General features: G+C 45.4%; 1 protein-coding gene across 8 annotated transcripts in view; it reads right to left on the minus strand.

Moving 5' to 3' along the window:
- Positions 1-12,795, minus strand: part of CEP131 (centrosomal protein 131) — a 51,985-nt gene that overhangs the window by 25,182 nt on the left and 14,008 nt on the right. For 4 of the 8 annotated variants that reach the window (XM_077253357.1, XM_077253356.1, XM_077253358.1 and 1 more), the window contains 13 exons: positions 12,667-12,788; positions 12,037-12,150; positions 11,559-11,711; positions 10,884-11,001; positions 9,847-9,963; positions 9,581-9,746; positions 8,470-8,564; positions 8,212-8,379; positions 7,934-8,140; positions 6,207-6,344; positions 5,317-5,442; positions 3,287-3,403; positions 2,862-2,891 (listed from right to left, as the gene is read on the minus strand). In XM_077253357.1, the coding sequence (XP_077109472.1) occupies positions 2,862-2,891; positions 3,287-3,403; positions 5,317-5,442; positions 6,207-6,344; positions 7,934-8,140; positions 8,212-8,379; positions 8,470-8,564; positions 9,581-9,746; positions 9,847-9,963; positions 10,884-11,001; positions 11,559-11,711; positions 12,037-12,150; positions 12,667-12,788 (1,671 nt within the window). The remainder of the gene's footprint in view (positions 1-2,861; positions 2,892-3,286; positions 3,404-5,316; positions 5,443-6,206; positions 6,345-7,933; positions 8,141-8,211; positions 8,380-8,469; positions 8,565-9,580; positions 9,747-9,846; positions 9,964-10,883; positions 11,002-11,558; positions 11,712-12,036; positions 12,151-12,666; positions 12,789-12,795) is intronic. The other 4 variants (XM_077253360.1, XM_077253359.1, XM_077253362.1 and 1 more) reach the window with 2 other exon arrangements.

Consider the following 12,795-nt stretch of genomic DNA (forward strand, 5'->3'; position numbering starts at 1 on the left):
CTCCTGACTGCCCGGAGTAGTTCATCCATGTCCTCAGAGGAGAAAAAGTATCTCTTCCCTCCCTCTGGCGGGTCAGCAATCATTTCCCCTTCTTTCTGGTCAGATTCACCTGAGTATACGTCCTCCTCAGAGGTCAACTCCATCTTCCATGGCATGTTGGCACGTGGACCACTCTGGGACTCGGGCTGAGAATTGTGAGTCTGGACCAGCCGCGAGATAGAGGCCTGGACCTTCTCTCTGATAATGGACCTCATATCCGACAGCAGAGACGACTGCTCCACTCTGATGACCTTGAGGTGCAAGGTTCACACAGATGTTTCTGCCAGGTGTCTGGCAGCTTTCTTGCCATCCCTTTTAGGAGTACATGCTATGTATTTCTATATGTGGGGTAGGGGCTGTCAGTGGGTATCTCACTAGTCCTCTACTCACGTACCCCTGGCTATCTTCAGAATTAGCCTCAGTTTTGGCAGATTCCTCCATGTCCACGCATACAGTAGGGCAGCTTACAGACATCTAGGATCCTATTTATACGATACCCAACCGAGGCGCTGCTAGGATCCTTGCTTCACTGGATACTTTGTGCATTCCACCATGGAACGCACGCTGGCCGTGACCAGGAAGTGCTATGCCGGCCTGCAGAGATGACACCACAGGGACCCCCCCATCGGAGGGTATCGGCCACAGACCCTTGACAGCGGGAAGGGAGAGGCTGGGCCACCCGATCCGTGCTAGGCCTGTCAGGTACAGCCTGAAGGGATACGCCGGCTTCTCTCGTCGTTCCTATCCTCACTGGAACAGGAAAAAACACTGAGGGGTGGAGGTGGAAGGTTCCTATTAACCTCTCGCTGTTTCCTGTCCCAGTAAGGATAAGAAGGACAACCTCCATAGTGCTGTCAGGATTGATGACCCCCTTTTTAAAAAGGTAAAGGCAAGTTCAAAGAAAGTGGTATAGATCCAGTAAGCTCCACCTAGTGGTGGCTGCAGACGGACTGAATTTGATCATTACTGAATTTGATCATTTAAAGGGACACACGATTTTAGAATGCAGCAGCGATCAACATGGGTCCAACTAGAGATGAGCAAATATCTTCAGCTCCCTCCTTATTCGGCACGCTATAGCGCTTACCGAAGAAGCTACAGCGGAAAACCCGGATACCTGGAGCGCTCCGATAAACAGGTGTCTGGTGCCGCAGCTGTATGTGTCGCGGCTGTGTGACAGTCACAACACAGTCTCTCCATGCAAGCTGCGGCGCTGGACACCTGATTATTGGAGCGCTCCAGGTATCCGGGTTCCCGCTGCAGCTTCTTCGGTAAGCACTATAGCTTGCTGAATACGGAGGGAGCCAAAGATATTCTGCTCATCTCTAGGTTCAATCCTGAGAGGGTAAAAAGCAGTCAGTTGGGAATTTCTACAGCACTGTAGCATTAAATAGTGGCCATCCACGTAGTACTAGGAAATATCTGCTCTCACAGACTGGCTTTCTACTCTGGCTCATAGAAAGAGATCCTCAATGGGAGAACCCAATGTAACCAAATAAACAGCTACATTATAAGATCAGTGCATAAAATTACACAGCATTTTCAAAAACTACATAAAAAGCTCAATTTTTTTTCTTCTAGTGTAGTATCATATATCAGCCAACATGGGGCAGCGTAATATTAATAGGTGTTACATCCCTGGTCTGTATCATGCAAAGCAAAATAGTGGGACCCAACAGATGGAAGAACGTCAGGGAATCAGGAGGACGGGGAGGAAAAGGACATTTAAAAAACAAAAAAATTCAGTAAAACAGCGCCACTTCCGTCCAAGGGCCATGTCAGGTATTGCGGCTTTTCCACTATACCAAAAAAAGTTGCACTATCCTTACTTTTAATATTCTGCTGTGCTCATAGTTTCAGTCTTGCTTGATGTCATCTGATCAATAAATGACATCACGTGACTAGAGCAGCCAATCATTACGCACACAAGATCAGCGGCTCGGACTGCGGCATGGAAACGGTGAATATATGACAGACTGTATTATATTTCAATATGGTGGTAACAAATTGGGAAACTCCTTTAACTATTGCTTACCCATATAGAGAAAGTACAAACCTTTTCATTGATGATGTCACTTAATAGGAAATGATGTGATGACATCATCATCCAAGCAAAAGAGGAAAGCAGCATCATTTAATAGCGCGGAGTAGATTATTTCTAGTCCATGCAGTTATAAAGAAGTCAAGAGGGATCACTAAGATTGGGGGGGGGAGGGACTTGAAGGGAAGGATGGCGTACATTTAAGGGGACCTGTCACTCGGTCAAAAGTGGTTATTTTTTGCTCTTATTTTATTAAGTATGAAAATTCCATTGTTTTTGTTTCTTAAGTCCGTCATGCAGATACAAAGATATAGGCCTTTTTCATTTAGGGGTGTGGTTCACAGGATCCTCTGGGGCATGTCTTTAGGCTCTTCTGCATAAATACCCAATCAGCCACACCTCCTTGTAAAGAACAAAGATTTGCACTAAATAAAAAGGCCCATATCTCCGGAACCGTATGGCAGATTTAAAGAAAAAAAATCAAGAACGGAATAGTAAGGGGAGTAGTAGGAATAAAATAAGACAGAAAATAGACAGTTTTGAACTGGGGAAAAGTCCTCTTTAAAAGAAGAGCACACTGACATACATCTTCATGTGCCAAATCCGGTGCCAAGTAGAGATATAAACCAGTTAGTGTAAAATGGTTAAGGATCATGCTGTGGATACAAAATGATATGCTGTGTATGAGGACTGATGGGCACAGGCATGACAGACAGGGGTCCTGCCAGGGTGACATAGGGCAACAAGAAAAGAGTGCATGTAATGTGTACAGGGCTATTACCTCACACAGGGGGCCCAGAGTTTGCCAAACCTGGGGGAAAGCAAAGAGAAGAAGAAAAGGGGGGAAGAGACAACAAATCACTAAGAGAATGCAATAATGGGAGGACAAAACCCCACCAGGAATTGAGGGAGGCATAAAATGGGACTCCGCCTATTTAGAAGGCACGCAGTATTTGGACTCAGACTTCGTGTTCACTGCATGAGAAATCTAGGACTGCACTACTGAGAGAATCTGACAACATGGCCCCGTTCTAATTCAGTGTTGTCAGAAGATGCTGTGGAAGGAGATCCCTAATCCATAAGCAGGACATCTTCCACAGTGCACATGCACTGAACCACAAGGGAGCAGCAGAGTGGTGGTAAAGCAGCAGAATTTTGAATGCAGCTGTGGATGTAAATGGAGTACAAGACGCTGCTTCTTCTCACCGTGTCATGCTGCTCTTGCATCTGGGAGATCTTGCTGGAGTACTTGTGATCCACCTGCTTCAGCTCAGTTACCAGAGACTCGCATCGCTCGCTCAGAGTTTTCTTGTCATCGATGAGCTGTACATAGGCAGACAATAAAGTGGTCATGTACACTGCTCCGCTCATAGGTGGCGGGGGAGGGGATCACAAATTCATGACCTTTCATAAAGTGGTGCTCGGAGGAAAACAAGTTAGGTCATAATTTATTGATAGATGGGAGAGTGACCATCATCACCTGCATCATTAATGGGCGGACCCCCACTGATCAACAGGAAATCCTGTGAATAGGCGATAACTTGTCACCGGACAACCTATTTAAGGTGGTATTCTGATCTTAGACCTTTATGGAACAGCCACAGGAAATACCATAAGCAGGCCCCAGAGGTAGGAGCCTTTCTAGAGAACGGAGGTCTGCAGACTCCCGTGCCATCTGGCCACCGTATCCAAGTGAAAAATGAATAGAGGTGGAGCGTTTGCGACCCGCATCCATTACTCACTTATGGTGATCAGAATACTCCTTTAAAGGAGTTGTGTCAAGATTATAAGTCATTACTGGATAGAAGATAACTTTTTGATCGCTGGGACCCCCATCAATCACGAGAATGGGGTTTGGAGTCCTTTGATTGTGAAAACTGTCAATCCTGGGCACCGCCGTTCCAATCAAAGGCTATGGGATGTCAGAGTTAGATAGAGTACAGGACTCTGTGATCAGAGAAGTCCCAGAGGTCTGACCCTAAGCGATCAGCAAGTTTGTTACCCATCAAGTGGAAATGGGACAACTTGCAATCTTAGCATAACCCCTTCTTGCTGCAACCATTTTTTTCTTTTTTCCCCTCCCCTTTTGCTAAAATTCATAACTTTTTTACTTTTCCATGTACTTTGCAGGACGAAGGCTGTTTTTTCACCTAACGAGTTGTAGTTATGAATGACATTGTTAATGTCACGGCACTGTTGCAGTAAATCCCAGGGCTAGAGGCTCCTTCCCTAAAGCTAGGGGTACCTTTGCTATCCCTGCTCCTCAAGATTGCTTGTGATGGTGAAGTGGCCAGGGCCGCATACCTTGCTGAGCTCCTAAATCAGCCCTTATTTGTCCCCTCTCCTAAACAAGGAAGTGGTCAGTAGTGGTGTATAAGAATAGACAAACCAGACTAACAGGGATAAATGAAAATACCAATCATACAAATATGCATTCAAAAACAACAGGAAGAATGGAAGGAAAAAACAAATAGGAGAGGATGAGGATATGCACACAGACAAATCATCAAGCAAGTGTCTTCTGAACAACACTCCAAACATCTTGAACTCCAGAACCAAGCAGTATGAAAGCAACAATGGCAATCCCGAATTGCCAGAGCCCAGTATATATAGCAGAGGGGAGTGGCCAGCACTGAACAGCCGAGATCATCAAAGATGGAAAGCTCCAGGAGCTCTCAACTGAACAGATTAACTCGTGCACTGCTATCAGAAACCTGCACTGTTTAATACAATGGTGAAATGCTTCTAATTAGTGCAGGAGTATGAGAAATCAAACACCGCAGTCTTCTGGCCCCTCTGTGTTGCAGTAAACCTGTGTCAGTTAATTATACCATATAAAGTAATGTCCTGAAAAAAATCCAAACTATGATGAAAGAAATGCAATTCCGCCATTGTTTTTTTTTAGTTTCCTTTTCACAGAGTTGATTGTACAGTGAAAGTCACTGGTTAAAATGATTTTTCAGATCAGTAGGATTACGGTGATACTCAACTCATAGTTTTTGCAGTATCTATGCAGTGAAAAAAATGAATGTCTGCAATGTTTTTGTATTTTAATATTTTTTACTTTTATTTTTCAATTTAATTTTTAGTCCCCATAAGGGACTGGAAACAGAGATCATTTGACCGCTTGTTTTAAATACTGCCATACCGCAGGCAGTACTGCTGGTTACATAACAAAGCCGACACCTGCCTTGTGTGGATCGGACATTATTAGGGCTCATTAATTAATTATTTACCTGGTCGATGAAGGTGAGGTGCCTCTGTATGGTGGCCTCGTATTGCGCGCTCTGCTGTTTCAGCTGGTAACTCATCTCTTTCTCTGTTTGTTTGACGTGTCGAACGGTTAATTCACGCTGCTGTGCCTGGGAGAGGGATGTAAAGAGAAAACTTATCCTATATGTTCACATCAACCACAAGATTTAGTGTTTTTTTTAAGTGGCAGCTAAGGAGCTTCATATACCGCCACAGAATTCAATGGTAAATTCTTTATTCTTGCCCACTGCATACACATTTATACAACTCACATAAAAGTCAATGGGTGGAACCATGGCGGTGGCTGTAATCAGCCGTTTGCAAGACACCTGCCCGTATTGCTCTTCTTTTGGGAGCCCATTGGACAATCTGCGACCATGGGCAAGTAGGCAATAGAGTAGCCTGGTGGCATATTATCGTGGGCCTGCTCGTCTTCTCTCTGCCCTCAAGTCATTGGCAATTTTAGATTTAAACGGTTATAAATGAATGATCACTTTGGGTTTGATCTTTTGAGACCCCCACGGATCATGCTAATGGGGTCCTGTGTCCCCATGAAGCAGTAATGTGCATGCAGGACAACTGCTCTATGTACTGCATGGGAGTAGTGGGTACATATATGTACTGCTCCATTTACACAGATCTTTGGGATCCTCATTCTCAATAGTCAGCCCCCATTGATCACAGATTTTTCACCCATCCTGTGGAAAGGTGATAAAAGCTTATTATTACCTTAGTAATCAGAGGCAGACTGGGTGCTAGGAACCTGGGCCTGATAACCTCACTGTGACCCTCACGATAAATGTCACCAGCAATCAGAACTTCAGACACGCCAGGTTGTCACCAGGTAGAGGAACCTCAGCAAGGAGATACTCACTAAAGCCGTCTGCAGAAGACTCAGCGCTTTCTTCTTCTCCTCCAGCTCAAGTCGCATCTTCAACATGGAACTGGTCACCTCGGTGGCGACAGCCGATGCCTGCTCCAGATGATTCAACTCCGCCTCGGAGAGAAGAGTCTGCACCCAAAATAAAGAGGGACTATGTAGGGACTGCTGCAATCTGTAATGTGGCCACCAGGGGGCAGTGTCACACTATGTAATGGCAAAGTGCAGGACAAGAGGGAAGAGATAAAGCAGGAACATAGAGAAAACGTTAACCCCTTCAAGACGCGGCCCTTTTTCGTTTTTGCGTTTTCGTTTTTTGCTCCCCTCCTTCCCAGAGCCATAAGTTTTTTATTTTTCCGTCAATATGGTCATGTGAGGGCTTATTTTTTGCGGGACGAGTTGTACTTTTGAACGACACTATTGGTTTTACCATGTCTTGTACTAGAAAACGGGAAAAAAAATTCCAAGTGCGGTGAAATTGCAAAAAAAGTGCAATCCCAAGTGCAAATGGCAGAGAACCTGCCATTGTGATTCTCTACGTCATTACGAGTTCATAGACATTTAATATGTCTAGGTTATTTTTTATCTATGTGGTGAAAAAAAATTCAAAACTTTGCTAAAAAAAAAAGAAAAAAAAAGCCATTTTCCGAAACCCGAAGCGTCTCCATTTTTCGTGATCTGGGGTCGGTTGAAGGCTTATTTTTTGCGTGCCGAGCCGACGTTTTAATAATACCACTTTTGTGCAGATACGTTCTTTTGATCGCCCGTTATTGCATTTTAATGCAATGTCGCGGCGACCAAAAAAACGTAATTCTGGCGTTTCTAATTTTTTTCTCGCTACACTGTTTAGCGATCAGGTTAATGCTTTTTTTTATTGATAGATCGGGCGATTATGAACGCGGCGATACCAAATATGTGTAGGTTTGATTTTTTTTTTTATTGTTTTATTTAGGATGGGGTGAAAGCGGGGTGATTTAAACTTTTTTATATTTTTTTTTTCATATTTTTAAAAACATTTTTTTTAACTTGTGCCATGCTTCAATAGCCTCCATGGGAGGCTAGAAGCTGGCACCACTCGATCGGCTCAGCTACAGAGCAGCGATCATCAGATCGCTGCTATGTAGCTGAAATGCAGGCTTGCTATGAGCGCCGACCACAGGGGGCCGCTCACAGCAGGCCGGCATCAGTAACCATAGAGGTCTCAAGGACCTCTACAGTTACTGTCCTGCCACGCAGCCGGAAATGAGCGCATCGCCGACCCCTGTCACATGATCGGGGGTCGGCGATGCGCTCATTTCCGGCTGCGTGGCTGTTAAATGCCGCTGTCAGCAGCATTTAACAGGTTAATAGCGGCGGGTGAATCGCGATTTCATCCGCCGCTATTGCGCGCACATGTCAGCTGTACAAAACAGCTGACATGTCGCGACTTTGATGTGGGCTCACTGCCGGAGCCCACATCAAAGGGGGAGACACGACATGCGCAGTAATAGTACGGCGCATGTCAGGAAGGGGTTAAAGGAGTTGCATTAGATCTTCCTAGATTCAGCGCCATTCTTGAGCTGTGTGCAGTATAGCAGACCAGCACCATTTGAGCTGCAATACCAGTCCCGGCCCATACAGAAGAGTGGCACTGTTTCCAGGTGCTGTTATCTTATACATTTTCTTTCGCCCTCTCAATCAATTAGCTTTCATGTATTCCTATACAGTAAGTCAATACTTACTCCTCTGTGAGTGTTGGACCCCGAGGACCGTGGTCTTTCTTGTTCAGCTTTTTCCATTTCATCCAGAAAGCTAATGATGTTCTGCAGCTTGGCCTCGGACAGCAGAGTCGCAGCTCCACCGTGAACCTCCTTCTGCTCCACTTGTCTGTTATGGGTCATCTGACTATGACGCTCCAGGTTATCGGTCGTAAGTGATGTGTCTGCGTCCTGGAAGACAAGTGGTTAATATAGACCTAGTCTGACACTCCAGCTACCTTCCAGCCACGGGCCCATCTTACCCCATCGATCCAGTGAAATTTGTCTTTGACCTCTGTTCTTATTTCCATCAATGGTTCGGGTTCCTCCAGCTGCTTCAGGGTGTCCAGTAGATCGGTCAGGGTGGTCTTAGACTGGGCTGAGGCTGCTACATCCACTTCCCCCAGTATGTGGTCAGGGGTAGAGAGCGCCTGTAAAAAAGGAGGTGGTCCACAAAGCAATAATAAGGGCAGACCAAATGGCACAATATGGGCAATGGAGGGGTCTCGTGATACACTAACCTGGGCACTGTGCTCGCTGCTCCTGTAGTCGGGGGATGGCTTGAAGAGTGGGATGACCGAATTATCATTTTCCAGCACATCCTGAACTCTAGCACCTAATAGGACAGATAGGAGCACAAGCCATGAGTATCTCATATAAGGGAACACTCGTACACCTAATAGGACAGATAGGAGCACAAGCCATGAGCATCTCATATAAGGGAACACTCGTACTCTAGGGTCCGTGGTACCAACATCAGACACCACAGACCACCATCATCTAATGCATTCACTCTGGGGCTATACAAATATAGAGGCAACTAAAAAAATATACATCTACCGCATCAGTCAGCAAGACCACCCTAACAGGGTGTATGAAAAGAGAATGGCATAATGAGAATTCCTTCAATAAAGGGTCTTCCCTACCTAGAAAATGTCATCGCTATATGATTTGTCTCTGCGCCTCCACTAATTCTAATAATTAAGGGGACACCAGATGCATTCCCTTCTCCCTGACCTCTGCCCCAGGGAAACTGCAGCACAGCTGCATTCACTTCAATGGGGACGCACCGAAGGATGTCCAGAGGAAAAAAAAAAAAAAAAATAGTGAAAGTACGTGGTTCTAAACCAGAGCTATGTACCCTTCATTCTCAGGATGGGAGGTAGTCACTGACCAATTCTCCCATCCCAAAGATATGACATTACTTTATAATATGGAAAATCCCCTTTAAGAGGATAATCCTAAAAACTATTAATAGGATGGTTGATAACTACCTGATGGGGATAGTAGTCTGAACGGTGGGACCTCTGAAACGCTCTGTCTGAATGGCGTGGTGGGTGGCTTCATTCACTCTCTATGAGGGACTTCCTGAATTAGGCGATTGCTGTACTCGGCTATAGAGAGTGAATGCAGGAGTGGTGTGCATGCCCGGCAACATCTACATTTATACGGGGCGTTTAAAATCCCAATTCTAGGGATCGCTGGGGGTCCCAGAAGTAGATAAGCAGGTTATATCACCTATTCTATGAGTAGCTGATAACGTCTAAACATGGAAATAACCCTTTCACCCTAAAGTAATGTGTGACTCTAGAAGTACAGAGGAGCATTGCCATGTCCTGTGACATCACTTACCTGCATTATTGTTATTGGACTTGCTGCTTCTCTGTAATGGGGAACTGAGCAGATTCCTGCTGACCTTCTTCTTTCCCACTTTCCCGCTCTGTTGCAGCAGCGCCAGCTCCTCTTCTACCAGTTTCTGGGCTTCCAGGGCTTTCTGTGCCCGCTTCAGCTGCAGTTCCTTTGATTGAAGCAGAATATCAAAAACACAATATAATGTAGAGGCGGCCGTGGGTTGCCCACCGTACCACCCTTGAAGAAGTGGGGGCATTATCACCTACCTGGACGGCTGCCCGCCGGGCCTGTCGAGCTTTCTCTTCTCGGATTCTCTTGCGTTCGTCGTCTTTGGACTGATGGGAATTTAGGTGACTGCTCTCATCTGCCTGATGCTGCCGTTCCTATAGGGAGAAGAAAATGTTCACATCTTCAAGTCAAACAGGGACAGGATTTCTACAGAAGTTCTCAGCATCTGGGAAGTCACAGCTGATATCAACCTTTTAAATTTTTTATTTTTTCCTCTGCATTTTCAGAGTCCTGAAAGCCGCCATTAATTTTACCATACAGCATACGGAAAAAAAAAAATAGAGCAATTCAGCCATTGTTTTTATGGAATTAATATTGCAGTGGGAGCACAGTTTTCCCGGTCAGTATGATTACGCAGATACCAAATTTAGTGGTTTAGACAAATGCAGAACTTTGTAAAAAAATAAATACAATTTAGTTGGCGTCACTATTTTGTGAGACCCATAACTTTTTTTTTTAATTCATTTTCCAGAGGACCTGTTTGTGTTTTTTTTTTTTTCAGTCCCCATACGGGACTTGAATGTTCGATCATAACATATACTGCAATAACAGAGGATTGTTATCTATAGCAAAAATCACAGTCCCCTATGAAGCCAAAACTTCACAGGAAAATGAACATGGCAGCGCAGGTGGGCGTTTAGGCAGCCCATTAGCACCCAACAATTGCATTGCGAGGTGGGGCAGACGGGTGCTTAAATGCTGCTGTCAGTTATTGAAAGAGGCATTTTAGTGGTTAACAGCAGCAATCGCCCTGCATGGCGCAGGCCCAGTTTCTGAGTCAGATCCACACACCGTTACTTGGTTCGTGGCTGATATATTAACCTCTTGACACTATAATAATAATTGGGTTTCCAGGTATAGTGCATAAAACTGTGATCCCTGCAAGTCCGATCCTGAGGGGTCCCTATTCTGTCACTTCTATGGAGACTGACTGAGCATGTGTGACGCTCTGTATGATGATGACGAGGGTCCCTGTGGGCACATCCCCACCAAACACCCTGATATGCCAATTTACCTCTTTTTTGGAAGCCAACATATGACGTAGAGCTTCCTCCCCAGATCTCCGCTTTTGACGCTGGCGCCTGTACCAACGCTGAATGGTGATGGCAGCATTGTTCACCTGCAGAATAAACCTGTGCAAGAGAGAGACACCTGGGGTCATCAACCGATTATATGTACCTCACATACATTATAAAGATTTAACGTATAAGCAATTAGGTGATGGGAATGGTGACTGCAGCAGGAGAGGAGTGTGCTGACCTTGCAGGAGGCAGTGACCTGTCCATATGGAAGTGAGTCTGATGATCTTAGTGGTCTATGTGATATTAGGGAGGACAAGAATTGGAACAATTGGGAAATCAGACAAAGGGCAAGTGTCGACGTTCCGAGTAGCACAGAGTATTACAGGGGAAGAGTGTGCTGATCTTGCTGCAGGCAGTGACCAGTGTATACATGTGATGTTAATGAAGACAGGATGAGTATTATGATTTGATGAGAAGTATGGTGACAAATAAAAGGTCTCAGACAGGAAACATTAGGATCCTCAGCAGAACAGAGTATTTTAGGTGAGGAATATGCAAATGTGCCCAATAAGCTGAACGTTAATGTGCGATACAAATAAAGGAAAAGTGGGGTGGGATTTTGCTAAATATTTAAGCCTGATATGAAGTATAAGACTAATAATACTGACCGCTCCGCCTCCTCTGCAGTGACCTCTTTCCGCCTCTGGGCAGCGCTGTTTCCCCCAGCGTTGTTACGCCCCAGATTGTTTGTGCCGGACAGATTTTTCTGGGATTTCTGGAAGCTGCTTCCTGATTCTTCACCATTGGGCGTCCTCTGATTACTGGTGAAGATGAAAAAGAAAGGTGCAAGGTACATTACATGAAGGAGAGAAGCCTCTGCTCAAATCTCCAAGCACCGCATATCTCGGAGAGAAAAAATAACCAACAACTGGGAGGACGTGCAGGAGGGGCTTAACATTAATGATGCCCCCTCAAACCCAGAGTGGTTACTGTCAGCAGATAGGCTGCTCTTCGTCCCAATATCTTGGGCTGCAATTTCAGACACAGACCAAGGGCAAGGATGGCCCTTTTTTTTTTTTTTAAACACTGGGTGTAATGCTAAAGCCCCATGTATCGTGTCCCCTAAAAACCCCTCAGTGCTCATACTTTAAAGATGGCGGTTTCTGATTGGAGCTCTTGGCAGCGAGTCCTCGATCCCCGGATGAATAGTTATTGTGCACCATCGTGGTTACAGTATTTCCTACGGTTCCCTTGTTACTCCTAAATGTGGGAGAAAAAAATGGCAATATGTTAGGGCCAGTCTCAGTTGGCATTGCTTTCACCACACACTGTGCGTGCCCACAAGAGGCCTGGCATTGCCCTGCACCAGGAAAACCCAGGGTCACGGAATAGTCTGACAACAGCTCTGAGAATTTCATTCCGGTATCTAACCGTTGTCAGGGGGCTGTTTTGCTTCATGAGGAGGTTCCCCCACCCCAAGAATATGCCTCCTCAGACCATCACTGACCCACCACCAAACCAGTGATGCTGGATGATGTTGCAGGCAGCAAACGTTCAACGTGGCATCTACAGACTCTGCTCTCATCAGTGGAGCGATCAGGACATCAATGGTGGACCTGTCAGACTTCACTAGATGACATCGAGTCCACTCGAGACTATTACTGACTTCTTGATCAGTATCCTGCACACCAGGAGCTGCAGGTAGCAGCAGTAGGTGACGCTTATTCACAACTCGCTACTTAACAATATAATGTGAGACCACGCTGAATAAAATACCTGTTGTTTGCTGGAAAATTGGGCGCCAGTGCGGGCATGTCTCTCCTCTTCATGCTCAAGCTCTGAACCGAGCTGGCACTGCGAGCACTTGAGGGTACAGGAAAAGCACGAGGTTGGTCATCCTGTGAA

The sequence above is a fragment of the Ranitomeya variabilis genome, chromosome 4, assembly GCF_051348905.1.
Source record: "Ranitomeya variabilis isolate aRanVar5 chromosome 4, aRanVar5.hap1, whole genome shotgun sequence".
NCBI classification, from domain to species: Eukaryota; Metazoa; Chordata; class Amphibia; order Anura; family Dendrobatidae; genus Ranitomeya; species Ranitomeya variabilis.